Raw genomic sequence first — 27,144 nt, forward strand, 5'->3', positions numbered from 1 at the left:
TACTGATATTTCATTCTATGAAACGAATGATGAAGTTCCAGATTCTGATGATGCTGCTAACGAAACGGAAACTGACAGTGATGACGATGACGGATCACCTCCAAAAAGTAAAACTAATACATGTGCATCAGGTAGTGTGCGAGCGTGCCTCATTGGTGAGAATGTTGGCCCTATGCCAGCACCATTTAGTGCCAACCATGGACCTATGCATTCTCCTCAGGCCAACACCACCACACCCCCAATTTACTTATTTCAATGTATTTTTTAACAATTCTTTCATGCAGACTGCTGTAAAGGAAGTAGTGGTATGTACCATTCACCTTTCAAATTTCCTCCGTCTTGCGGGGTTAAAATTGCAAGATTATAGTCTTCACTTTTCAACGTACATTTCAATATTTCATTAGTGAGTAGAGCTGGGACAGATTACTGTATTACTAAATTTCTGGATTCTGGTAGTTATTTCTAGTTTTAGTTCATTTTGGTCACTAAATTCTACTCCTAAGTTCTTGAAATGTTTACACTGATTTAATGTCTGGCCCTCTACTGATATATCTATGTTGCTTGGTGTTTGTGCCATAAGTACAATTTTATCCTTGTTGATTCTAATTCCATTATCATCTACGATTGTGTTCCAGTCATTAATACTATGTTGGAGAGATTCTGTGGAGGAAGCTATCATTGCATGGTCACCAGCATATATAAAGTCGATGGTTTATCCTCAGCTCAACTTCCCCTCGTTCTTGCATACATTACCCACAACCACAATGAAAAGTGGGGAAAGGACAGTGCCCTGTCTTATGCCTGATTGAATTTCCAACCGATCTTCATTCTCTTGATTTGTTTCAACTTTGGATCTGATGTTTCGATAGTTTGTTATAAATTGCTTGAATAAGCTTTTCATGTATTCCATAATAAGGGTCTTTTAGTGCATCCTAGTTTTTCTGTCATGGTACTCATTAAAGGACTTCTTGAGAACTATAAAGGCAATATATTTTTACCAGTTCCAAATCCAGCTCTTCTCAAATATCATCTGAGAGGAGAAAATCATGTCAGCTGTCCCTCTTCCTGGTCGAAAACAATTTTGACATTCACCCATGTTCTCTTAGTCCTGATTCAAGTACTCTTTCATAAACCTTAAAACCATGTGATATAAGGGATATTCCTCTAATGTTGTTGCAATTGTTTTCATCTTATTTTTTGTAGATTGGGCATACTGTATTAAATCTCTTCTCCAATCTTCAAGGTTTTTGTCCAGTTCAGAGTATACCTATTAGTTCTGACAGCCATATAATACCATCTACCACCATGTTTTTTTTTAAAGGAGCTCTGCAGGTATCATGCCACTCAAGGGGCCTTGCCATTTCTCACCCTTTTGAGGGAGTTCCTTACTTCCAGCAATATTATATCAGGTTCAGCATCCCCATTCCACATTAAAATGCATATGTTCGTGTTGAGTATCGTTGGCACTATTCAATAGTGCTTCAAAATATTTCCATAAAATTTAATTTCTTGAGGTTCAGTTAGAATTGTCCCATTCCTAGGGTCTGATTAAAAATATGGGGGACTGACTTTCTTTTCTATTGTTTCTGGCAGTCCTATATATAAGTTTTCTTGTCCCTTGAAGACCATTCCCCAAATCTTCGCCTATTCTCTCCCATGTCTCTCTCTTTGCATTTTAATTTCTTTTTTCTCTCAGGACTTCTTTGTAGTTGTTGTGATCTTTCAATTTCCTTAATTTCATCATTTTCTGAGTTGCTTCATCTAGTTTACGCTTACGGATTTCAGTTTGGGGGTCCACCAATGTCTTTGCTTCTTCCTACCTTGACCATTTGTTAACGACAAATCAATCATAGATATTTCTGTATAATCTTCTACTACAGAGTTACAACTGTACCGGGGCCCATTTGTTGCTCTCTATGATTATAAAAAGCATTCATTATGGACATCTGGTTTTGTATCTTCAATACTGAATGCTTCCAAAACATTCCATGCGCCTGTCTTGTCACGTATGATATGTTCAGTCATATCTCCAATTATCTTATTTTCTACATATGAGGATCCTTCACTTCCTATGGGAGTTTAAAGAATTCTTCTTTGTCTTCCTGAGGGCATCTTTGCTGAGGTGCATATACTTGAATTATGCTGGTTTTGAACACTTATACCAATAGAGAAAAGCTAATAATCCTATTGCATTTGAAATTAAGACATACAGTATCTTTCCGGATAGCTCTCCGCTCACAACCAACCAAGCCTACTCCATGTTCGGCAGCATTTCCTTCTTTTTAAAATAATTGAAAATCATTATGCAACAATTATGTTCCTTCTCCAGGTTGAAAAGTTTCACACAATGCCAAAATGTCTTTCTTCTTTCTTGCATCATCACAACTAATTCCTCTTTCTTTATCAAAAAGTACTTAGATTAATCATTCCTTGTCTCAGAGGTCCATTTTCTTGTCCATGTCCAATAACGTTCAGTCAGGATGAGCCTGGGCATCCTTTGATCAATGGGTCCATCCTGAAGCAAGTCGTTCGGTTGATAAGCCATTTTCTAACATTAATCCCCAAGTAGTCTTACGCCACTGCACCTCTGTAAGGTTACACAGCTCCATGTTTTAAAGCGAGTTGATCTTATCAAGTTACAAAGGCTTGAATATTCACTTATAAAACAGTATATCTCAAATCGCTTAATTCTAATAGTCAGGCCTTCTCCATCATGAAGCTCAATACTACACAGTAATATGACAAATTTGTAGATAATTTGTATTTTTTTCTAACTATACAAACCTTAGCTATTTAATAGGGGTTATTACTTTCGGCGTGGCTGAAATGACGAGCCATTAGAATTTTAACGAGGGTTTACTACCCACACCGCTAGTTAGCGGGGGTAGGGAGGGTAGCCTGCTACCACCCCCCCATCACACACCTGTGCTTGAGCTCACTTTGCTTGGAGGTAGGACTTCAAGGGGGAAAGGGCTGGCGGGCAAGTTTGATTAAATAGCTAAGGTTTGTATAGTTAGGAAAAATACAAATTATCTACGAATTTGTCATTTGTTCCGTAACTGACATACAAACCACGCTATTTAATAGGGGTGACTCACCCATTAGCAAGGGTGGAACGTCCCAGCCAGTATCGGCTTTTGGCTTTGCCCGGGGGCTCATTATTTGAGTGTGTCAGCACTCAACAATAAGGAGTCCCTGCACCTCGCTAGAACCTTGCTACGCAAGGACTGCGGCCTACGCAAGCTGAGTATGAAGGTATAATAAAGTGTGACTCGTCCTAAGAAGTTGACCTGTAGTCCTTTAGATGGAAACTTTAGGCTAGGACTCTCCCAATACCACCTCGTCAGGGTATGGGGACGTGACAGTATTAGCTTAATACTAGGAACACAAGGAAACATGGTTTACCTGCAGTGGTTTGAGGTCAGCTGTGCAGAGAACCCAGGATGCTGCTTTCCCCAAGAGAGGGGAAGATGAAGAAAAGAATAAGGGCCAGACAAACCTTTTCACTCATGCAGACTAAGACTGGGTAACAATGCCCTCAACCTTCTGCTACTTGTCCAATAAGGAGCCTGAGGTTTTAAACCAGCTGTTGTGTAGCCACCACAGGGCTGATAGAGAACGTATCGAGCCTCCTGTGGGTCACGTCTTGCAGGTACGGGGCTGTGAAGGTCGTCTTGAGCTTCCACACCCCAGCCTGAAGAACCTGCGTCACTGAAAAATTCTTCTTGAAGGCCAGGGATGTAGCTAGCCCGACACCATGTGCTCTAGGGCCACGCGACGATGGAGGGTCTGGATTCAGGGACAGATGGATCACCCTACGAATCCATGCCGAGATGGTGTTCTTGGTGACCCTCCTCTTAGTCCTCCCAGTGCTAACGAACAATGCTTGGACCTGAGGACGGACTGCAGCCGTTCTTTTGACATACAGCCTCAAGCTCCTTACTGGGCACAGTAGGAGATGGTTTGGGTCATCTGTTACAGAGCGGAGACTCGAAATCTGGAAGGAGTCGAACCGAGGGTCCGCCACCCCCGGATTCTGAGTCTTAGCAATAAACTCAGGGACGAATTTGAACGTTACCTCCCCCCATCCCCTTCAATGGGCGATGTCATACGAGAGACCATGAAGTTCACTAACTCGGTGGCCGAAGCCAAAGCTAGTAGGAACACCGTCTTCCAAGTTAGGTGGCGATCTGAAGTCTGGCGTAATGGTTCATATGGAGGTCTCTTAAGAGACCTGAGAACTCGAACCACGTTCCATGGAGGAGGTCTCACATCCAACTGAGGGCAGATAAGTTCATAACTTCATATGAGTAGGGATAGTTCCAGCGAGGAAGAAATGTCCACTCCTTTGAGCCTAAAGGCTATACTTAAGGCTGAGCGATAGCCTTTTACTGCCGAGACTGAAAGGCGCATTTCCTTCCGCAATTCCACAAGGAACTCCGCTATTGCTGGAATAGTGGCATCGAGTGGAGAGATACCCCTTCCACGACACCAACCACAGAAGACTTTCCACTTTGCCTGGTAGACAGATGCGGATGTTTTTCACAGATGTCCAGACATCCTAATCGCAACTTGTTGTGAAAATTCTCTCTCAGCGAGGAGATGCTGGACAGTCTCCAGGCGTGAAGTCGTAGCGAAGCTACGGTTTTGTGGAAGATGTTGGCATGTGGTTGTCTGAGTGGATCGTGTCGCGGAGGGAGTTCTCTCGGAAGTTCCGTTAGGAGTTGCAGAAGGTCCGGATACCATTCTGCGTGATACCATAGCGGAGCTATGGAGGGTCATTGAAAGATTGACCGATATTCTGGTCTTGTTGAGCACCCTCCTCATCAGACAGAACGGGGGAAAGGCATACACATCGATGTTGTCCCACCGTTGTTGGAAGGCATCTTGCCAGAGCGCCTTGGGATCCGGGACTGGGGAGCAGTATAGCGGGAGCTTGAAATTCAACGCTGTCGCAAACAGATCCACAGTCGGGGAACCCCACAAAGTCAGGACTTTGTTGGCTACTAGATGATCCAAAGACCACTCAGTACTCACTATCTGAGATGCTCTGCTCAGATTGTCGGCGAGCACATTCCTCTTGCCTGGAATGAAACGTGCCGATAGTGGAATCGAGTGGACTTCGGTCCATCTCAGTATCTCTACTGCAAGATGGGATATCTGCTTCAAAAAGGTACCTCCTTGCTTGTTGATGCAAGCCACTACTGTGGTGTTGTCGCTCATCACCACCACAGAGTGACCCGCCAGGTACTGTTGGAACTGTTGAAGGGCCAAGAAAACGGCCTTCATCTCAAGAAGATTTATATGGAGGCACTTTTCTGAATCTGACCGCAGGCCTGAGGTCCTGTGGCGAGTGCCCTTTTTCAACATGGTCTGGACTTATGCCCGAAGGGCCTGCTCCCTTGTTGATCCCATGGCAAGGGAGCTCAATAACACTGGATTCGTCGTCAGGGGAGATAGAGATCTTGTGAACGGGACGCGATATCCCTGACTGATTACGGAAATCGTCCAGGAATCGGCCCCGAGTTGCTGCCACCTGTTCACGCAACTTTGTAGGCATCCCCCCACTGGTGGACATGCAGGGGGACTGCCAATCCTAGCGTTTGAGGCCTCGGCTGCTGCCTCTAGGATTTTTCCCTCCCCTGGAGGACTTCTTATCTTTCCTGTCCTTGACAGGGAAGGGCTTAGACACCACTGTCTTCGCTGCCATTGTCGGTTTCGTGGTCTTGGTAGGACGGGGCTGCTGGGGTGCTGGAGGCTTATAGGGCTTAGCTGTCAAAGCCCTATGTAGGAGGGAGTCTTGGTGGGACTTCCTCCACCTCTCAGCTGCCTGCTCCACGGCTTTAGTCTCAAACAGATTCGTTCCCTCAACGGAAGAATGTCTGAGCCTGCTTATCTCGGTGCTAGGGACCTTCTGATGGAACCTCTCAGACACAGCATCCCGATGTTTCAGGATGGTGTTTGCCCACAAGTTTGAGACTTGGTGGGCCAGAAACTCGATCGTGCGAGTGCCTGAGAGTAGGAAGGTCTCCATAGCTTTCCTGGTATGTTCTTTGGAGAAATCCTCCGAACGTATCAGGATACCTAAGGTCCCTAACCAGATGTCAAGCCACGAAGTGGCCTGCATAGCACACTTCGCAACCTTCTCCTGATTAAGGATCTCAGTCGCCGAGAATGAGACCTGCCGGTTGGAGTCTCTCTCAAGAGGGACTCCCATGGTAAGCTCCTCCAAAGAATGGTGAAGGGGAAGAGCTAAACAAGGCTCCTCTAAGATCTCGAAGTACCTCCTCTGCTGAACGCGAGGAGGTGGGAGAAGCTTGTTGCCGGCACTGGATCGGCTGGAGGAGGCTAGCTCAGAGAGCTGGACCGCGATCTTGTCCCTGGTACTCTTAACCCCCTGAGACCAGGGCAGAGCCGCACTGGCCTTAGAAGGTTTTTGAGTCCCAAATACTCGGTCCAAGACCGTGTCTTTGCCCTCTTAAGGGAGAATCTCTGGGTCAGCAAACCCATTGAGAGTCCTCATAAGGGTCAGAACTTGCCAAAATGCGTGTTCTGACTCCTGTAGCTCTCCTCCGGATGGACTCGCAGCAAAGTCTCCTGTCCCCAAAGGCTCTTCTTAGGGAGACTCGCGGACGTTCTGCGAGTGACGTCGAGGATTTAGGAATTGTTTTAGAGTCCTTTGACTCCCTCCTGGGAAGGATGCAGGACTCCAACAAAGACAGAGGTAGGCTCTTCTCCGCCCCTACCCGAGAAGACTTTCCAGCGCGAGGTGGGGTTTCCCCCATCGGTGCGACGGGGGAACGTTTCACCTCACGTGACTCCCCTGAGGACGGGAAGTCCTCGTCCAACAGGGAGGGAGAAAAAGTCTGGGGGGGAGGGGGCCTGCCACAAAGGCTTACGAGGAGACAGCTTAGTCCTCGGAGAAGTCACCGCGTCCGAAACTCCTCTTTTTCTCTTCAGAGGGGTAGACGCAGCCAAGGATTTGTGCTGTCAGACACTCCCTCTGGAGGGACAGGGATCGACCGATCCCTGGGAGGAGTTTCCATAGGGGGGTTCGCCTGTAAAGAAAAGGAAGAAGAAATGTCCCTGGACCTTCCTGGAACCTTCCACCTCACCTGCGAGCACACTGTTCTGAGCTTGCAGCAGCGGCAGCGGCGGGGTTGGTTATGGCGATGGCGACCTTCCCGTGCGTTGTCCTGCAGCCTCACGCTCGGGAGGGTATTAATGATCGCACTGGGGGAGCGTGCTGGCGCTCGCGCGATGGGGAATACCCGGGGTCGTGCGCAGGAGACTGGTGGCGTGCGCAGGGGACCGCTGAAGCCCGCGCGAGAGGGCGATTATGAGGGAGTGCGGGCGAGCGATGGCATGTAGAAGCGTGCGCAGGAGACACAGGAGAGTGCGCAGCAAGCTGATTGTGCGCTCGCGCACGCAAGGGTGGATGTTCGCGCGCGCAAGGGTGGATGTCCGCGCGCAGGATCAGGATGAAGAGCCCAAGGGCGTGCGGGCGAGAGATCGCACGCCTCAGAAGATGCCGTAGGGCGCGCGCGCGCAGGAGAGATATCCCTTGCGTGCGGGCGCGCAGTCGGAACCTGCTTTCGTTGGCGCGCCTCTGGTGGGAGCACGTCAGGCTGGCGGTGTGTAGCTGCTGTAGGGGATGGGCGTGGGCGCGCAGGGCGCGTGCTGGCGAGCGCTGACGAGTAAAAGTCTTAGACTTCCTTACCACACCCAGATCTGAAAATTGTGGGCACGCAGGAGATCGTTGGTTCGTTGGAGAGCGCTGGTGCGTTGGCGAGTGTTGACACAAAGGAGAGCGTTGGCGCGCATGGCACGCAGTAGCGCAGGAGATCGTTCGTGCGTTGGAGAGCGCAGGTGCGCAGGAGAGCGTTGGCGAGTGTTGACGCGTAGGAGAGCGTTGGCGAGCAGGTGAGCGCTGGCGCGCAGGTGAGCACTGGCGCGCAGGTGAGCACTGGCTCGCTATCTCAGGAACAGCAGTCGGTGAGCGCTGGCTCGCTATCTCAGGAACAGCAGTCGGTGAGCGCCTGTGCGCTATCTCAGGAACCTCAGCAGGTGAGCGCCTGTGCGCTATCTTAGGAACCTCAGCAGGTGAGCGCCTGTGCGCTATCTCAGGAACCTCAGCAGGTGAGCGCCTGTGCGCTATATCAGTGAGGTTAGGTGATCGTTGGCGTGCATGCTTAGCATGGCGCGTAAGGGACGTATGCGCGTGAAGGCGCGTAAGCCCTTGTTGCCCCGAAGGGACCGGTGCCTGACTTTGAAAGACAGGTTTAAGTGGCGCATTAAGCGCATCAGCTGCCAGGAACGGCGACGGCAGGTCAGCAGGTCTGTCAGGTGGAAGGTCGACGTGTCCTTTGAAAGGACGACCTTCCAACAAAGGGGATCGCGAACGATCCGCAGAGAGGTCCAGGGTTGTAGCAGGAACAGTTGGTGATCAATGACGAGGCTCCTCTGCGGCGGACTGCAACGACGATGATGAACCGAAGAGGCGCCTCCTCACCGTCTTATAAGGTGAAGGAAGGCCTCTCCGGCGAAGAGGAAAGCAAGCCTTGCGTCGTATATGCCCTCTGGAGGCCGTTGGATCAGCAAGCTGACTTCAGCAGTCCTCCGAAGAGGAATCTCTGTGAGTGAACTCCCCCGAGGGGCAGAATCACCGGCAGGAGAGACTGTTGGACTTAGTTTCTCCCTCGTAGGTTGAGCAGGAACAGGAGAAACTAAGCCTTCAGCTACTGCGGGATGAGAAAAGTCAGAGGTATTAGGAGGTACCGCATTGGATAACTCTGACACCACAACGTCGACAATGAACAGAGGATCAACCTCTGCCAAAGTCAGCGATTGTTTGACAGCGGCACCCAATCGGATGATGTCAATAAGTGCTTCCTTGGAGGGCGAACCCTCGAGCCCCAAGGAAGACCAAAGCTGGAACAAATTTGTTACATTTAAATTTACATTTAAATTTAAATCCTCCTCCGGGGGAAGAGGTGGAGCTGCCTCACTATGGGAGGCAACGCCATCTCTCGAACCCTGAGATCGGGAAACAGAACCACGATCTACGCTACCACTCGACGGTCTCTCGAAAGAGACCGATCGAGTGGGAACTTCGGAGGAGGTTTGGGCAACGGAAGAAGAGTCCTTGGGATTTTCTCCTTTCAAAGAAAACTTCGAAGGAGAAATATCCTGCCTAGACTTCTTCTTACGTCACCGAGAAAACCTCTCCCACTAGGAGGTAGACCACTCCCTACACTCACCACACTTATTACCACTATCACACCGTTGGCCTCTACAGTAAGGGCAAAGGGTGTGAGGATCCGTCTCGACCGCCGACATGAATGTTTCACAAGGGCGGTCGGGTAAACCAGGACAGGTGCGCATATTCGCAGAGACCAACTTCACACTCAAACCTGAAGGAGAGAAAGCAAAAAAGACATTAATGGTTGTCAGAGAGGCGAGGGTGAGAGTGGACACGTCCGACTACCACCCAAGCCGAGAGCAAAGTGAGCTCAAGCGCAGGTGTGTGAGGGGGGGTGGGTAGCAAGCTACCCTCCCCTAACCCCCGCTAACTAGCGGTGGGGTAGTAAACCCTCGTTAAAATTCTAAGGGCTAGTCATTTCAGCTACGCCGAAAGTAATAACCCCTACTAAATAGCGTGGTTTGTATGTCAGTTATGGAACAACTAGAAGTTTTATTCCAGCTGTGACCAGGTTGTGGAATGATCTTCCTAATCGGGTAGTTGAATCAGTAGAACTTTAAAAGTTCAAAATTGCAGCAAATGTTATATTGAACAGGCTGACATAAGTCTTTTTGTTGTTATATATGAATTACATTTTAATGTTGTTAATGATTTTTAAAATATTTCATTTTAAATTTTCATTACTTCTTATATCGTTTATTTATTTCCGTTTCCTTTCCTCACTATGCTAATTTTCCTTGTTTGAGCACTTGGGCTTATAGCATTTTGCTTTTCCAATTAGGGCTGTAGCTTGGCTAGTAATAGTAATAATAATAATAATAATAATAATAATAATAATAATAATAATAATCACTCCCTATTTACATATTGAAGTATGCTGTGCTAAATTTGGTCTTATCATGTATTACTAAAAGACATAATAAATACATTCTACCATATATGACTAAATAGAGCAACAGAATAATCAGTTACATAAGAGGAATTATGAGTAAGTTACGACTGATACTCTAACCTATGGTAATTTTTAAGCCACATGTAATGATGGATTTTTGTCTTTTCTATCAAGGCACTGTTCAGCATTTGGAGTTATATAACTGAATTCTTTCCTGTATTTTGTGTTATATAATTGTGAATGCTCTTCAGTATTTGATGATATATATTTGTGAAACTTACAAATACCATAAAACATTATTTGACTAAAATTATGGGTCTTCCAGGGAATTATCAAAATTTGCAAATGTTAAGAGTCTGACTGTACATTTAAAATACTAGTTTATAAGATAAAAAAAGCCCAAAGAATATATAGGCTCCCATTACTTTAAGTGACCGCATAGCATAGCCTAGCATATGCATTTCTGTAAAGCAGCCTACTTATTACATGACATCCTTAAATAAATTTGAAGTCTAAAAGCAAGCGTAAAATCAACATGATGAGAGTATACTAAAATAAATTCTTTTTAGAATACATGATTAAGCAAAATTAAAACAAGAGTTACCCTCTTACTTTATGACTATTCCAATGGTTTCTTTGACATGTTTGATGACAGTACCCTGCTCGAAAACATTTGGTGCACCGGCGAAGTTTTGAACCAGGAGCAGCATTACGGGAACAATGGGCACAACGTGTAGGTGGGTTTGGAATCATCATACGCTGTACAACTGCTATTTCAATGACAGGCTCACCAACCTGTTGATGAAAATTAACCAATAAAATAGAAAATACAGCTTGAATACTGAATATGAAAATAGGTAGTAATGTACCTAGTTTATAAAAACAGCATAACCAAACTGAAAATTGACTCCTGTAAAAAATGAAATGATTTAAACAGATCACTTAAAGAACCGAAAGCAAAGAAAATGACCTGCAATACTAACATCAAATACATGAAGAACTTTAGATATTTTGATGGAGCAAACAACCCCTTGCTGTTGGGGAATTCTTGAAAAATTAACTTTTAACTAACAATATAAATATTTCTTTTGGACTACTTTGAACACTGAAAAAGTGGTGCTATAGAGATCTCATCCCTTGTATCTAATGACAGTGAATTTTGGTACTTTAATCAAATTATTGTAACTATATTAACAAAGGCCACTGTTGCTATAAAATTGATTGATCAAACTTATCATTATTTATTTGACTGAAAAGTTTTCCTTCCTAAATTTAATATCTGACCTCTCTTTGACTGCCTTTGCAAATGCAGTCAAATATTTTCTATATCCTAAAATTATATAGTTTAAATTCTTATTTTAAAAGTTATTTACAGTATATGAGAGCGGCATTTGCTTTTTTATAGTGCAATAGTTTTTCTTTTATGTTACTGCATTTCTGAAATAAAAAGAACACAAAATATAATAATCTTATTCTAGTCAGGAGAGGAAGTGGTATGATTATAAAAACACAGCTTTCAATGAGAGACATACCTCCCCAAGGAAGATTGATTTAAAAACTTATCCGTTCTATCAGTATACACATTTTAGGAGACATAAGAAAAAAAGTAAAATGATAAATCTGCCATACAAAATTTATGAATTTAGCTATAATTTGTTATACAGTATCTTGATACCCTAACTTTCTTAGGATTTACATTTGTGAAGTGAAATGCTGAGACAGAAAAGGAAGGGCTTAACTACCATCCTTCTAAAGTCTAGACACTCCTTCCTTCCTTTTATTCAAGTATGTTGGTCAGGGCACCAGCTACCTATTGAGATACGACTGCTAGAGAGTTATTAGGCCCTTTAACCCCTTTGCTACGAGGCCGTGAATCCACTATTGGAGCTATCTAAAAGATTTGTCACTATTGATATACTTGCTCTCTTACTCTATAATAAGCTACATTCCCATGTCTATTTGTTTTCCTACTGATTACAGAATAAATTTTTCAAGTCTGCTTGACTCTCCGTTGTATTTCAACCTAGACAACCAAAATATTTTTCAATTCGTTCTGAAGTGATTATAGAATAACTAGAAAAACATATTTTAGTTAATTATCTCTTTAGAAAATGGTATAGCACTGTGATTTTGTGTGCAAAAAAAAAAAAAAAAAAAAAAAAAAAAACTTCATGTTCATCAAAGTGACTATGTTATCCCGTTATAATTCAACAATAAATAGCCGTTGAAAGATATAAAACTACTCGTAGGTAATAATGAACTTTACGTTGTACCGCAATGTAATGAGAAGATCCATTTATTTCCTTTGACACAAGAAGTAATCTATGATCTATAATCATAAGGTACTTGAGGAAGTGGATCAGTTTAAGTACTTGGGGTCTGTTGTTGCAGCAAATGGTGAAGTGTAAGCAGATGTACGTCAGAGAGTGAATGAAGGTTGCAAAGTGTTGGGGGCAGTTAAGGGAGTAGTAAAAAATAGAGAGTTGGGCATGAATGTAAAAAGAGTTCTATATGAGAAAGTGATTGTACCAACTGTGATGTATGGATCGGAGTTGTGGGGAATGAAAGTGACGGAGAGACAGAAATTGAATGTGTTTGAGATGAAGTGTCTAAGGGGCATGGCTGGTGTATCACGAGTAGATAGGGTTAGGAACGAAGTGGTGAGGGTGAGAACGGGTGTAAGAAATGAGTTAACAGCTAGAGTGGATATGAATGTGTTGAGGTGGTTTGGCCATGTTGAGAGAATGGAAAATGGCTGTCTGCTAAAGAAGGTGATGAATGCAAGAGTTGATGGGAGAAATACAAGAGGAAGGCCAAGGTTTGGGTGGATGGATGGAGTGAAGAAAGCTCTGGGTAATAGGAGGATAGATGTGAGAGAGGCAAGAGAGCGTGCTAGAAATAGGAATGAATGGCGAGCGATTGTGACGCAGTTCCGGTAGGCCCTGCTGCTCCCTCCGATGCCTTAGATGACCGCGGAGGTAGCAGCAGTAGGGGATTCAGCATTATGAAGCTTCATCTGTGGTGGATAATGTGGGAGGGTGGGCTGTGGCACCCTAGCAGTACCAGCTGAACTCGGTTGAGTCCCTTGTTAGGCTGGAGGAACGTACAGAGAAGAGGTCCCCTTTTTTGTTTTGTTTCATTTGTTAATGTCGGCTACCCCCCAAAATTGGGGGAAGTGCCTTGGTGTATGTATGTATGTATGTACAGTAAAGCACTGCATATTTATGTCATAATATTTTATTATATTTATTGAAGTGACAATATTATTCCGTAATAATTCCACAATAAACACCCGCTGAAAGATATAAAGCTACTCAAAAGAAATAATGGACTTTACGTTATACAAAAATATATTGAAAATATCCATTAGTTTCCTTTGAAACAAGAAGTATTCTATAAAGTATAATTTATAAGGTATATACTGTACACGATAAACATACGAATCAACAAAAGAGAGAGAGAGAGAGAGAGAGAGAGAGAGAGAGAGAGAGAGAGAGAGAGAGAGAGAGAGAGAGAGAGAGAGAGAGAGAGAGAGAGAGAGAGAGAGAGAGAGAGAGAGAGAGAGAGAGAGAGAGAGAGAGAGAGAGAGAGAGGAGAGAGAGAGAGAGAGAGAGAGAGAGAGAGAGAGAGAGAGAGAGAGAGAGGGAGAGAGAGAGAGAGAGAGAGAGAGAGAGAGAGACGAGAGAGAGAGAGAGAGAGAAGAGAGAGAGAGAGAGAGAGAGAGAGAGAGAGAGAGAGAGAAGAGAGAGAGAGAGAGAGTGTGTGTGTGTGTGTGTGTGTGTTACAAGGAGTTACAAGGATTTTTAGTCTCTGCAGAAACTCCATTTGCTCTTTGGTAGAGTGATTTAGTTTGAGCATTTAGAGACTTCTTATGATCTTGTCTAGCTTATTCTTGAACTCGTTTACCGTGTTGCTGTTTACTACATGCGCTGGAATTCTATTCCAAGTATTTGCTATTTTGTATGTAAAGAAATTGCAACATTGAGTGGTGTATCTTTTCAACTCCAGTTTGCACCCATTACGTCTGGACTGATTTATGCTAAGCGTGAATAGATTGTTGTAGTAAGTATAATTCAGAAATAATTTGTATTTTTCCATATCTAATACAAACCTGGAATTATTTATCTGGAGGTAGTCATTAGACTTTAATTGCGGTGGTAACTCGGCTTAACTGCTTGAGCAGGTAGACTGGGGGTTACCGAGCCGCCTCTATATATACTCTCAGAGCAGCGAGAGACGTCACTTTTTATTATAGGCATAACTTCTGGGGGACAATAGATGACGGGCCAATTTATATATATAACTCCAGGATTGTATTAGTTATGGAAAAATACAAATTATCTCCGAATTTGTCATTTGTTCCCATACTAACAAACCTTCCGTTATTTGTCCGGATGACTCGGTCTTAAGTGGGTGGAAGCCTTAGATCTGGCTTGGACATTGACCCAGTTTTACCTAGTACAGTATACGACTGTGGTCTAGGGAAAACTTTGACACCTCGCTGAAATATACAAAGTGAGTATACTTGCGGCCTGTGCAATGCAGTAAAATAGAGGTTGTTGTTTGTATGAAGTCTTCGAGTTTATTTAGGAAAATCAAGATGTATTCCATTACCCCCTTGCAGAAAGCAATGAGGACGTGCACAGTATAACAATTTTTTAACATACTAGGCTACACAAGGGAAGTGATAATTACCTGCAGAGGTTGAAGACAGCTTGCTGAGGGACCCATAGTGCTGTACCAGAAGGGAGGGGAAGAAGAAGAAAGGCAAGCCAGACATTCTTCTCATTCATCCCAGTCTTAACCCAGGTAATTAATGCCCCTAACCAACTGCTATTTGTCCATCAAGGAGCCTGAGGTATCATTAACCACTTGTTTAGAAGCCACCACAGGACCGATAATGAACGTATCGAGTCTCCTGTGGGCCATGTCTCAAGTACTGGGCTGTGAAGGTGGTAAGTCTCTTCTACACGCCCACTTGGAGAACTTGCAACACAAAAAAATTAAGCTTGAATGCCAGGTAAGTACAGATGACCCTGATATCATGGGCTCTAGGTCGATAAGACTGAGGAGGATCTGGGGCCAAGGCTCTTTCGATGACTTGGAGAATCCAGGAGGAAACTGTGTTCTTGGTGATCCTCCTCTTTACTCTACCTGAACTAACAAAGAGAGCTGTTAGTCTGGGCCATGTTGCTGCAGTGCATTTAAGATAGTATCTTAAACTCCTCACTGGGCATAGTAACAATTGATCTGGGTCATTGGTTACAAAACTAAGACTCGCAATCTGAAAGGGCCCGAATCTATGGCCCAGCACCCCTGGATTTTGAGTCTTAGCAATAAACTCAGGGATGTAGCTGAGAGTCACTTCCCACCATCCCCTTGAATGGGCGATGTCCTATGCGAGGCCATGATGTTCACTGATTCTCTTTGCCGAGGCTAAAGCGAACAAGAACGCCGTCTTCAAAGTGAGATTTTGGTCAGTTGCATGGCGTGATGATGGTACATAAAGAGGTCCTTTCAAGGATCTCAGGAAACGAACCACATTCCAAGGAGGAGGTTTAATCTCTGACTGGGGGCAAGTGATCTCATAACTCCGTATGAATAAAGAAAGCTCCAACGGAGAAGAAATATCTACTCCTTTCAGCATAAAGGCAAGGCTTAAGGTTAAGCAAAAGAATTTCACTGCCGAGACTGAAAGGAGTTCTTCACCATGAAGGTATACAAGGAACTCTACTATTACTGGAATAGTGGCATCAAGTGGAGAGATATTCCTTCCACGATACCAACCACAATAGACTCTCCATTTAGTCTGGTAGAACGAGGCTGAGGACTTACGCAAGTATCTGGACATTCGCTTCGCAACTTATCGAGGAAGCCCTTCTGAGAGAGGAAACGCTGGATGGTCTCCATGCGTGAAGTCCAAGCGACTGCACTGTCTTGTGGAAGATGTTAGCGTGTGGTTGTTTGAGTAGATCTGGTCGTGGAGGGAGTTCTCTTGGTAGATCTACTAGAAGTTGCAGGAGGCCCGGAAACCACTCTGCATGATGCCATAACGGAGCTACAAGGGTTATCATTAGATCTTTGGATGCCCTGGTCTTGTTGAGCAGTCTTCTCATCAGACAAAACGGGGGAAAGGCATACATGTTGATGTTGTTCCACTGTTGTTGGAATGCATTTTGCCATAGAGCCTGAGGGTCTGGGAATGGAGAACAGTACAGCGGAAGTTTGCTCTTCAGAGATGTTGCGAACAGGTCTACAGTCGGGGAACCCCACAAGGTCAGGACTTTGTTGGCTATCGCTCTGCTCAGATTATCCGCAAGCACATTCCTCTTGCCAGAAATGAATCGAGCTGATAGACACCGATTGTTCATCTGACCATCTGAGGATCTTTACTGCAAGATGGCATAGAGGCTGCAAAAAAGTACTGTCCTGTTTGTTTATGCAAGCCACTACTGTGGTGTTGTCGCTCATCAACACCACAGAGTGACCTGCCAGAAACTGTTGGAACTGATGAAAAGCTAGGAAGGCTGCTCTCATCTCCGGAAGATTTATGTGCTGATACCTTTCTGACTCTGACCAAAGGCCAGAGATGATATGGTGCAGCAGATGAGTCCCCCACCATTCTTTTGATGCATCGGTGAAGAGCATCAAATCCGGAAGGGGGACGAAAAGATTCTGGGCCCTTTAAGGTTTTCGTCTACCATCCACCAACTCAAATCCATCACCTGATCCTAAGTATCAGAACTCAGGTGTCCAGTGGATCAGAGTGTTGGTTCCACACGGATTTCAGCTGCCACTGTAGGATCTTATCCTGAGGCGGCTGTTTGGAACAAGACGGATGAGAGATGTTAGATGGCCTAAAAGACTCCTCCAACGAGAGGCTAAAAGAACTTCTTTCCTGAGGAAGGGAGCGACCACTTCCTTCGGTCTGTGTACTCTTTCGTCTGATGGGAAGACTTTCTCTAGGATGGTGTCTATGATCATACCGAGGTATACCTGTCAGTGTGAAGGTTGCAGCAATGACTTCTCATGATTTATCAGAAACCCCAGGTCCTGCCAAAAGTCAAGAAGCATGTCCCAATGACGAAAAAGGGTTGTCTCAGAGTCTGCTATGATCAGCCAGTTGTCCAGACATCTGAAAAGACATATACCGTTCTTGTGACCACAAGATGACACTAGGGTGAACACTAGTGAATACCTGAGGAGCTGTTGCGAGACTGAAGCATAGAAAATTGAATTGGTATGTCTATTCCTCATGTATGAAACTCAGATACTTCCTTGAAGATGGATGGATTGGGATCTGGAAGTATGCGTCCTTCAGATCCAGTGTGCACATAAAGTCCCTTGGACAAACCACTTGGATGACCGTGTCTACCGTCTCCATTCTGCCCCGAGTCTGTTGAACAAGCCCGATTAGAGGGGAGAGATCTATGACTGGTCTCCAGCTTCTGGTCATCTTTTGCACCAGAAAAATTCGAATGTCGAAGCCTGAAGACCCGTGCGCAACCTCTTGGAGCATGGTCTGGACTTCGGTCCTGAGGGCCAGCTCCTTTGTGAAGTAAAATCTGCTTGATACTGCTTTATTATACTAAATGATACTTAAGTGTATAGTCTTTATATACATAATAAAATTACACATTTGTAAGCCATCCATATTATTTAATCGATTGACTTTTTTTTGTATAACTCTGTTGCCACCTTGAATCTGGTCATTATCACTCTTGAACCTATCTAAGTCCAAGAGCATTTCAGAAATTTATTTTCTGATACTTACAACAACTAGAAACAATCTAACAAGGTAAGCAGCTCTTCTAGGAGGACACTACATAATCAAATAATTGTTTTCTAGTCTTAGGTAGTGCCATAGCCTCTGAACCATGGTCTTCCACTGTGATGGTTAGAGATCTCTTGCTTGAGGGTACACTCGAGCACACTATTCTATCTCATTTCTCTTCTTTTTGTTTTGTTAGTCTTTATAGTTTATATGGGAAATATCTATTTTAATGTTATTACTATTCTTAAAATATCTTATCTTTTCTTAGTTTCCTTTCCTCACTGGGCCATTTTTCCATGTTGGAGCCCCTTGGCTTATAACATCCTGCATTTCCAACTAGGGCTATAGCTTAGCATGTGATAATAATATATACTCTAAGGTATAGGCTCTCGTGATAATAATTTGGTATCTTTAGTAGCTTTGCATATCTTCCATAAAATTATAAGTCATATCAATAACACTGGTCTATCATATAAAAAAAAGACTACATTTCTATACCACCAAAAATTTCTAAATTCATCAACCAGGGAATCCAAAACTCTATTAGGAGCCTTACGTAATGAACATTACAGTCTAATTCATTAATAGCTTATTTGAATGACTACTGGTCTTAAAATCTAGCAATTATAATACTTGGGTTGGATTAGCTTCAATAAAAAGAAAATCAAAATCTAATTGTTAAAACACATTCATAGTGAAATATCAGTCATGATTACAAGAGAGATTTGGAGCATAAAAAGGCATAATAAGGTGAGAAAATTGGACAAGAAACAAATGAAGTGTGGTAGGGGCTGGGAAGACATCACAATAAACAATTAGTATGACCTACAATGAGTTAGGCAATATGCCCATGGGGATTTTCTGTTCCTTATTCTGAAACATGTCCCATAGTCCAAAAAATAATTTCAAACAATGATTGCCTTCCATGTCAAAACTATGTAACACTGTACTTAATTGATGCTCGAGTTCTCACTAAGGAAATCACTTTACAATAAAGTAGAATTACAAAGGTAAATAAAAAACATAGCTCAAGCTAAAATGAACGTGTATATGCCAACCTGTGCCTCATTGTAGACTTCATAAGCCATAAGAGCATCTGTTGGAACAACTGAAGCTAACGAAGCGCCCTTGTTGAATATCTTGTGAATCTTTGATTTGAACATCTCAAAGACCTGGAATACATGTAAAATAAAAAACATGGATATGACATAACACCATGAAAGATAATATTGAGGTAGAAAAGTGTCAAAATTAGAAAAATACAAATACAAAAAATATCTAATAACATTATTACAGATCGGGAATTCTTTAATAAAAATCACTACCGGTATGCTTTAGATGAAGTTTTAATGTTCCATCAAGTTGAAAAGCTATAAAATATGATCCGCAGATGATCAGAAAATGTTTTATAAAAAAAAAATTTAAAAAAATATATTTACATGTGCAACATGGACATGAAATTGAAATATGTTATTTTCATTAGTAAAATAAATTTTTGAATATACTTACCCGATGATCATGTAGCTGGCAACGGAGTTGACAGCTACATGATCATCGGGTAAGATTAATATTGAAAAATAATACTATACCTGTATACAAGATGCCTGAACACCAGTTCTCTCACATAACTCAAATTTTAACTCTTCAACAGACGCATTTGCAGCAAATCGAATATAATACTTCTTAGGCTTCTGATTAGGGTCTTTCCAGAAGAAAATCACCTGAATAACCTGTGGTTGGAAAACAAAATCAAATGATAAAAAGAGTTATTTAAACTACACTAAATATAACATTCAAAACCATTTATCATCATCATAAACAGTCTTATATAAATTCTTATATTTACTGTCTCTTATTTATGGCAAGATAACTAGAAAAAGTTCTTTATGCACTTGTTAAAAGAATTTGCAATCTTACTCCATTAGGTAAATGAGTTTGCGGTAGCTCTAGCCCTGCTTATGGCCCAATTTCCATATACCCATTTATTATAATAATACATACATCACATACATATACCAAGGCACTTCCCCCAGTTTTGGGGGATAGCCGACATCAACAAAGGAAAAAAAAAGGGGGACCTCTCCTCTCTACGTTCCTCCCAGCCTGACAAGGGACTCAACCGAGTTCAGCTGGTACTGCTAGGGTGCCACAGCCCACCCTCCCCCGTTATCCACCATAGATGAAGCTTCATAACGCTGAATCCCCTACTGCTGCTACCTACGCGGTCATCTAAGGCACTGGAGCAAGCAGCAGGGCCTACCGGAACTGCGTCACAATCGCTCGCCATTCATTCCTATTTCTAGCACGCTCCCTTGACTCTCTCACATCTATCCTCCTATCACCCAGAGCTTTCTTCACTCCATTCATCCACCCAAACCTTGGCCTTCCTCTTGTATTTCTCCCATCAACTCTTGCATTCATCACCTTCTTTAGCAGACAGCCATTTTCCATTCTCTCAACATGGCCAAACCACCACAACACATTCATATCCACTCTAGCTGCTAACTCATTTCTTACACCCGTTTTCACTCTCACCACTTCGTACCTAACCCTATCTACTCGTGATACACCAGCCATACTCCTTAGACACTTCATCTCAAACACATTCAATTTCTATCTCTCCGTCACTTTCATTCCCCACAACTCCGATCCATACATCACAGTTGGTACAATCACTTTCTCATATAGAAATCTCTTTACATTTATGCCCAACCCTCTATTTTTTACTACTCCCTTAACTGCCCCCAACACTTTGCAACCTTCATTCACTCTCTGACGTACATCTGCTTCCACTCCACCATTTGCTGCAACAACAGACCCCAAGTACTTAAACTGATCCACCTTCTCAAGTAACTCTCCATTCAACATGACATTCAACCTTGCACCACCCTCCCTTCTCGTACATCTCATAACCTTACTTTTACCCACATTAACGCTCAACTTCCTTCTCTCACACACCCTTCCAAATTCTGTCACTAATCGGCCAAGCTTCTCTTCCGTATCTGCAACGAGTACAGTATCATCCGCAAACAACAACCGATTTACCTCCCATTCATGGTCATTCTCGTCTATCAGTTTTAATCCTCGTCCAAGCACTCAAGCATTCACCTTTCTCACCACTCCATCAACATACAAGTTAAACAACCACGGCGACATCACACATCCTTGTCTCAGCCCTACTCTCACCAGAAATCAATCGCTCACTTCATTTCCTATCCTAACACATGCTTTACTACCTTTGTAGAAACTTTCCACTGCTTGCAACAACCTTCCACCAACTCCATATAACCTCATCACATTCCACATTGCTTCACTATCATACACTTTCTCCAGATCCATAAACGCAACATATACCTCTTTATCTTTTGCTAAATATTTCTCGCATATCTGCCTAATTGTAAAAATCTGATTCATACAACCCCTACCTCTTCTAAAACCACCCTGTACTCCTAAGATTGCATTCTCTGTTTTATCCTTAATCCTATTAATCAGTACTCTATCATACACTTTTCCAACTACACTCAACAAACTAATACCCCTTGAATTACAACACTCATGCACATCTCCCTTACCCTTGTATAGTGGTACAATACACGCACAAACCCAATCTACTGGTACCACTGGCAACACAAAATCACAAATTTTTAGTAATTTGTATTTTTCCTAACATACTTACCGAGAACTACTTTCTTAGGAGGTACCTGGAATCTCCTCTCAACCAACCAGAGTTTTGTGTAGTTTACCCTACTTCCGTTTTCCGTGAGGACTACCCCAGGCAGAAGGATACGTGCCCTGAGGATAGTCCCGAGCCAGGTCGCGCGTTAGCTTGGGTCTCGACCCTCAGTAAGTCCTTGGATGTTAAAAATAACTAAGGGTCAGAAAGGCACTCGGGGAAGGAAGGGAGGGCCATTACCCGAAAGTAGTTCTCGGTAATTATGTTAAGAAAAATACAAATTACTAAAAATTTGTGATTTGTTCCAACACAGACTTACCTCGAACTACTTTCTTAGGAGACTTACACTTTAGGAGGTGGGAGTGTCTACCTGACCTAGACCCAACTAAGAAGAACGGCTGTGAACCTAGATAGGAGACTAGGTTCTAAGGTTGACAGAAAATGAACCATAGGAAAACTACACAAAGAGCTCACACTAGTGTCTAAGTACTCACCCTTAAAAAATTTCTTGCTGTTGTGTCCAGTGATGAAACTGTGAATCCGATCAGTCTCTACTTGGTCAAATCTCCAGGGAAAGAAAAGAGAAGACAAGGGGAGAGGGGAAAACGAACCTGTGTCTTTTTGGTCTTGATAACCGTGATTATACCTGGGGCTTTGGCCGTTAAATCGCTTGGAGCGCGGAGATGACTGTCCCTATAGAGAACCCGTCTAGAGACTTCCTCGAACACTCTTTGAGATAGTGGGCTGTGAACGTAGATTGGTTCGACCAGGTGCCTGCCTTAAGGATCTGCGCTACTGCCATGTTTCTCTCAAAGGCAAGAGTGGTACTTATACCTCTAATGTCAAGTGGTCTGGGCCTACCTGGAAGGGGAAGACCGGCACTACTATAGGCCTTGATGATTACCTGTCAAAGCCAAAAGGAGATGGTATTCTTAGAGATCGGCTTTCTCACTGTGCCCGTGGAGACCAAGAGGTCCTTGATGCCAGGTGGGAGACTAGCAGTCCTCTCCAGATATTTCCTTAAGGCCCTGACTAGACACAACTTCAAATCTTCCGGATTACCTGACCGAGGAATTGCTGGAACAGTGAACCCTTCGAATCTCTGATCCCAGACAGCTGGATTTTGTGTTTTAGCCACAAACGTAAGAACGAACTTGAATGAGACCTCTCCCCAACCTCTTGTGTGCGAGACTTCGTAGGACAAGCCATGGATCTCGCCCACCCTCTTAGCCGAAGCCAAGGCTAACAGGAAGACCGTCTTGAGCGAGAGATTTCTATCCACAATGTCCTTCAAAGGTTCAAAGGGTGGCTCACTCAGCATTTTCAGAACCCTAGCTACATCCCATTGTGGCACCCTGGAGGCATGAAGAGGGCAGGTTTGCTCAAAGCTCCTGATGAGTATAGAGATGTGCCTAGAGGAACCCAGATCAATGCCTTTCAAGAGGAAAACTTGGCCTAACGCTGCACGGACTCCCTTGATGGCTGGAATTGACATGCCCGTCACGTCCGAGATGTACGAGGAAATCCGCAATGTACGGAACCGAGGCTCCTAAGGGCTTGATGTTTCTGGAGGCGCACCATTTCGTGAAAGTGGCCCATTTTGCCTGGTACACCGCTGCCAATGAGTGCCTCAGATAACGAGACATTCTTTCAGCTGTTCCTGCTGAATAACCTTCTTTCCTCAGGAGCCGCTGGATAACCTCTATGCGTGAAGGCGCAGAGATCATGGATTGTCGTGGAACCTTTGGAAGTGTGGTTGCCTTAGGAGATCTGGTCTGTCTGGCAGAGGCCAAAAGGGAAGGCACGCCAACTCTCTTAGGTCCGCGAACCATTCCCTCTCCGGCCACCAAGGCGCTACCAAAGTCATCCTTAGATTGAGAGCCGTTCTTACTCTGTTGAGCACTTGCCTGATCAGTGTGAAGGGAGGGAAGGCATATACGTCGAGATTGTTCGACCTGTGTTGAAAGGCGTCTTCCAATGCCGCCTTTGGGTCTAGGACAGGAGAACAGAATACGGGGAGTTGTGCGTCAGTCTGGTCGCGAAGAGGTCCATCACCGGCGAGCCCCACTTTTGAATGATGAGACTTGCTACCTCTGGATGAAGGGACCATTCGGTCCCTACCACCTGGCCCATTCTGCTGAGTCCGTCGGCTAGGACATTCCTCTTTCCTGGAATGAATCTTGCTGTTATTACGACTTGTTCCGACTCGACCCAATCCAGAATCTCCGTGAGGTCGCACAACTCCTTCGATTTTAGACCGCCTTGCTTCTTTATGTAGGCTACTACTGTGGCGTTGTCGCACATAAACGCCACTGTTTCCCCTTAGAAGACCGACGAATTGAAGGCACGCTTTCTGAATGGCCTTCATCTCCAGGACGTTGATATGCTGTGTCTTTTCCACCTTCGTCCAAGAACCCCTTGCTGACTCCCCACGAAGGTGAGCTCCCCATCCCTCCTTGGAGGCGTCCGTGAAGAGGAGCATCTCCAGGGGCTCCGCCGCGAAGGCAATCCCCTTGAGGGTGTTTGCTCGGTCTCTTCGCCACTCCAAGGATTGCTTTGTCCCTGGAAGAACAGGAATTACTTTGTAGGGAGACCCTACTTGGTTCCAAAGCCCCTTCAGGTTCCATTGGATGGCCCTGAGTTTCATCCTCCCTTGGGAACCAGCTTCTCCAAAGACACTAGATGTCCTATCAATCTCTGCCAATCCTTCGCTCTCCTGGGCTGGCCCGATAGGAAGGGACAGAGGATCTGGTCCAGGTTGTTCAGCCTCTCTTCCGATGGGAAGACTCTCACTAGTCGGGAGTCTAGAACAAGTTATATAACAAAAACAATATGTACAGAATCATAAATAAAGTGATTGATCAAACCCATAGACTATAGTGAAAAGTCAGAAAAACTGGTCAACATGGAGGAGCCGATACACCATGCAAGGCTAAATACCCTCCAGGATAGCCACTTCAAAAGAAGGGAGGACAGTAAGGATGGTTTTGAAAAGAAAAAGAATCAAATAAGGAAAAGACGACCTCTTGATAAACCACCAGGAATCCATGGCCCTTCTATTAAGCCTGCCCAACACACCACTTCAAAAAAACAAGAGGAAGAAAAAAAAAAATTAAGATAGAATAGTGTGCCAGAGTGTAGCCTCAAGCAAGAGAACTCTAACCCAAGACAGTGGAAGACCATGGTACAGAAGCTATGGCACTACCCAAGACTAGAGAACAATGGTTTCATTTTTGAGTGTCCTTCTCCAAGAAGAGCTGCTTACCATAGCTAAAGTCTCTCTCCTACCCTTACCAAGAGGAAAGTACAGTGAACAATTGCAGTAAAGTAATTAACCCATTGGGGGAAGAAGTGTTTAGTAATCTCATTGTTGTCAAGTGTATGAGGAAAGACGAGAATCTGTAAAGAATAGGCCAGACTATTCGGTGCATGTGTAGGCAAAAAAAATATAAGCCGTAACCAGAGAGAAGGATCCAATGCATTACTGTCTGGCCAGTCAAAGGATCCAATAACTCTCTAGTGGTAGTATCTCAACAGGCGGCTGGTGCCCTGGCTAACCTACCTGTTTGAAATAAACCGGATTTTGATTAAACTGGTGTTTCACTTAACTGTATCCAATAATAATGGATGTAATATTCACATAGTATTGAATTTATAATTAGATACATCGCAAATTATAATCTCATGCATTGTTTAAATTCAGATCAGCTGATCAAATCTGTGTAGCCCGCTGTTAACCTATATTCACTTTCACGATATTCTCCCACTGATATAACAATTCTCTTTCAGAGAATTACAACCTATCATGCATATTAGTACGATATCTCCTTCATATTATTATGGTCCTTCACTTATTATTATATCCTTAATCCTTTAACCAAATCCCTTTTTGTACATTTACTTTGCTCTCCTACACACATCTAAAACGTATAAATCCAACTCTTTTGATTCTCTTTATTTTTCACAATTTTATTCATCTATTTTCTAGCATTCATTTGTCATTTTCATCTTACTAATCATTCTAAATGCCTTTCTTATCCCTCATTCCAGGTATTCCCATATCTATTTTTCATTCCTTCTACTTGCATTTCCCAAATTAATTGATTTTGTTAATTTAATTGATTTAGCGTAGATTTGGCTGAGGTAATGTGCTTCAGCAAGGCCCGGGCAATGAACGGACGCTCGATACCGCCTCCCCGTCTCATCTCTTTGTAATATTGTTTCGTACTTGTCTCTCCTGGTGTTTCACTTAACTGTATCCAATAATAATGCATGTAATATTCACATTTTAGTATGACAAATTCGTAGATAATTTGCATTTTTCCCGATACAAACGTTGGCTATTTATTTAGGGGTAATACTTTCTGCGAAGCTGAAATGACAAGCCATTAAAATTTGGCAAGGGTTAACTACCCACACCGCTAGTTAGTGGGGGTATTGGGGGGGGGGGTAGCTTGCTACCGCTCCCACTCGCACACCAGTGATTTAGCTCACTTTGCTTGGAGGTAGGACTTCAAGGAGGATAGGGCTCCCTAACTGGATACAAACCCACGCTATTTATTTAAGGGTGACTCACCGATTAGGAAGGGTGGACGTCCCTGCCAATCTGGCTTTTGGCTTTACCCGGGGCCTCCTTATCTGAGTATGTTAGTACTCAAAATAAAGAGTCCCTGCGCCACACTAAAACCTTGTTTTCGCAGCCTACGCAGGCTGTGTTGAGATATCTAAAAGTGTGACTATCTAGGTAAAGTTATTCCGAGTCTTTTTGTAGGAAACACTGTAGTAACCAAGACTTTCCCAATACCATCTCGCCAGGGTATGGGGAAGCAACAGTATTAGCTCGATACTAGGTACACAAGGGAGCATGGTTTAACCTGCAGTGGTTTGAGGTCAGGATGCTGTTTTCCTTAAGAGAAGGGAGGATGATAAAAAGATCTAGAGCCAGTCAAATCTTTTCATTCACGCAGACTAAAACTGGGTAACAGTGCCCTCAACCTTCTGCTACTTGTCTAATAAGGAGCTTAAGGTATACAACCAGCTGTTGTGCAGCCACCACAGGACCGATAGAGATCCTATCGAGTTCCTGTGGGTCACATCTTGCAGGAGAAAGGTTGTGAAAGTCACCTGGAGCATTCACACCCTTGCTTGTAAAACCTGCGTCACAGAGTAATCTGCTTAGAAGGGCCAGGGGCATAGCTATGCACCTGACATTGTGAGTCGACATGTTGGATGAGGATCTGGATTCAGGGCATAATTGATGACCCTGTGAATCCAGCAGAGATGATGTTTTGGTAATCCTCCATCCTCCTTTTGCCTCTCCCAGTACTGATGACAAGAGGAGGGACCACGGTGGGCTGTTGCTGTTCTCTTGAGGTAGAGCCTCATACCTTACCCCGGGAGGGACCACGGTGGGTTGTTGCTGTTCTCTTGAGGTAGAGCCTCATACCTTACCCCGGGTACAGTAACAGATAATCTGGATCGTCAGTTACCGAGTGGAGACTTATATAGGATCCATCACCTCTGGAGACTGTGTCTGGCAACATACTCGCAGACGAAACTGAACGTTGCCTTTCACCCTTCTCAATAATGGGCACTGTCGAAAG

The 27,144-nt window shown here is 43.9% G+C and overlaps 1 protein-coding gene across 1 annotated transcript in view; it reads right to left on the minus strand.

Moving 5' to 3' along the window:
- The window catches only part of LOC137652682 (ubiquitin carboxyl-terminal hydrolase 19-like), a 328,815-nt gene that overhangs the window by 159,532 nt on the left and 142,139 nt on the right, over positions 1-27,144 (minus strand). The window contains exons 10-12 of the mRNA XM_068386089.1: positions 19,458-19,598; positions 18,927-19,040; positions 10,707-10,889 (exon numbers count right to left, since the gene is read on the minus strand). Coding sequence (XP_068242190.1) covers positions 10,707-10,889; positions 18,927-19,040; positions 19,458-19,598 — 438 coding nt within the window. The remainder of the gene's footprint in view (positions 1-10,706; positions 10,890-18,926; positions 19,041-19,457; positions 19,599-27,144) is intronic.

Source organism: Palaemon carinicauda, chromosome 1, assembly GCF_036898095.1.
Source record: "Palaemon carinicauda isolate YSFRI2023 chromosome 1, ASM3689809v2, whole genome shotgun sequence".
Taxonomy (NCBI): domain Eukaryota; kingdom Metazoa; phylum Arthropoda; class Malacostraca; order Decapoda; family Palaemonidae; genus Palaemon; species Palaemon carinicauda.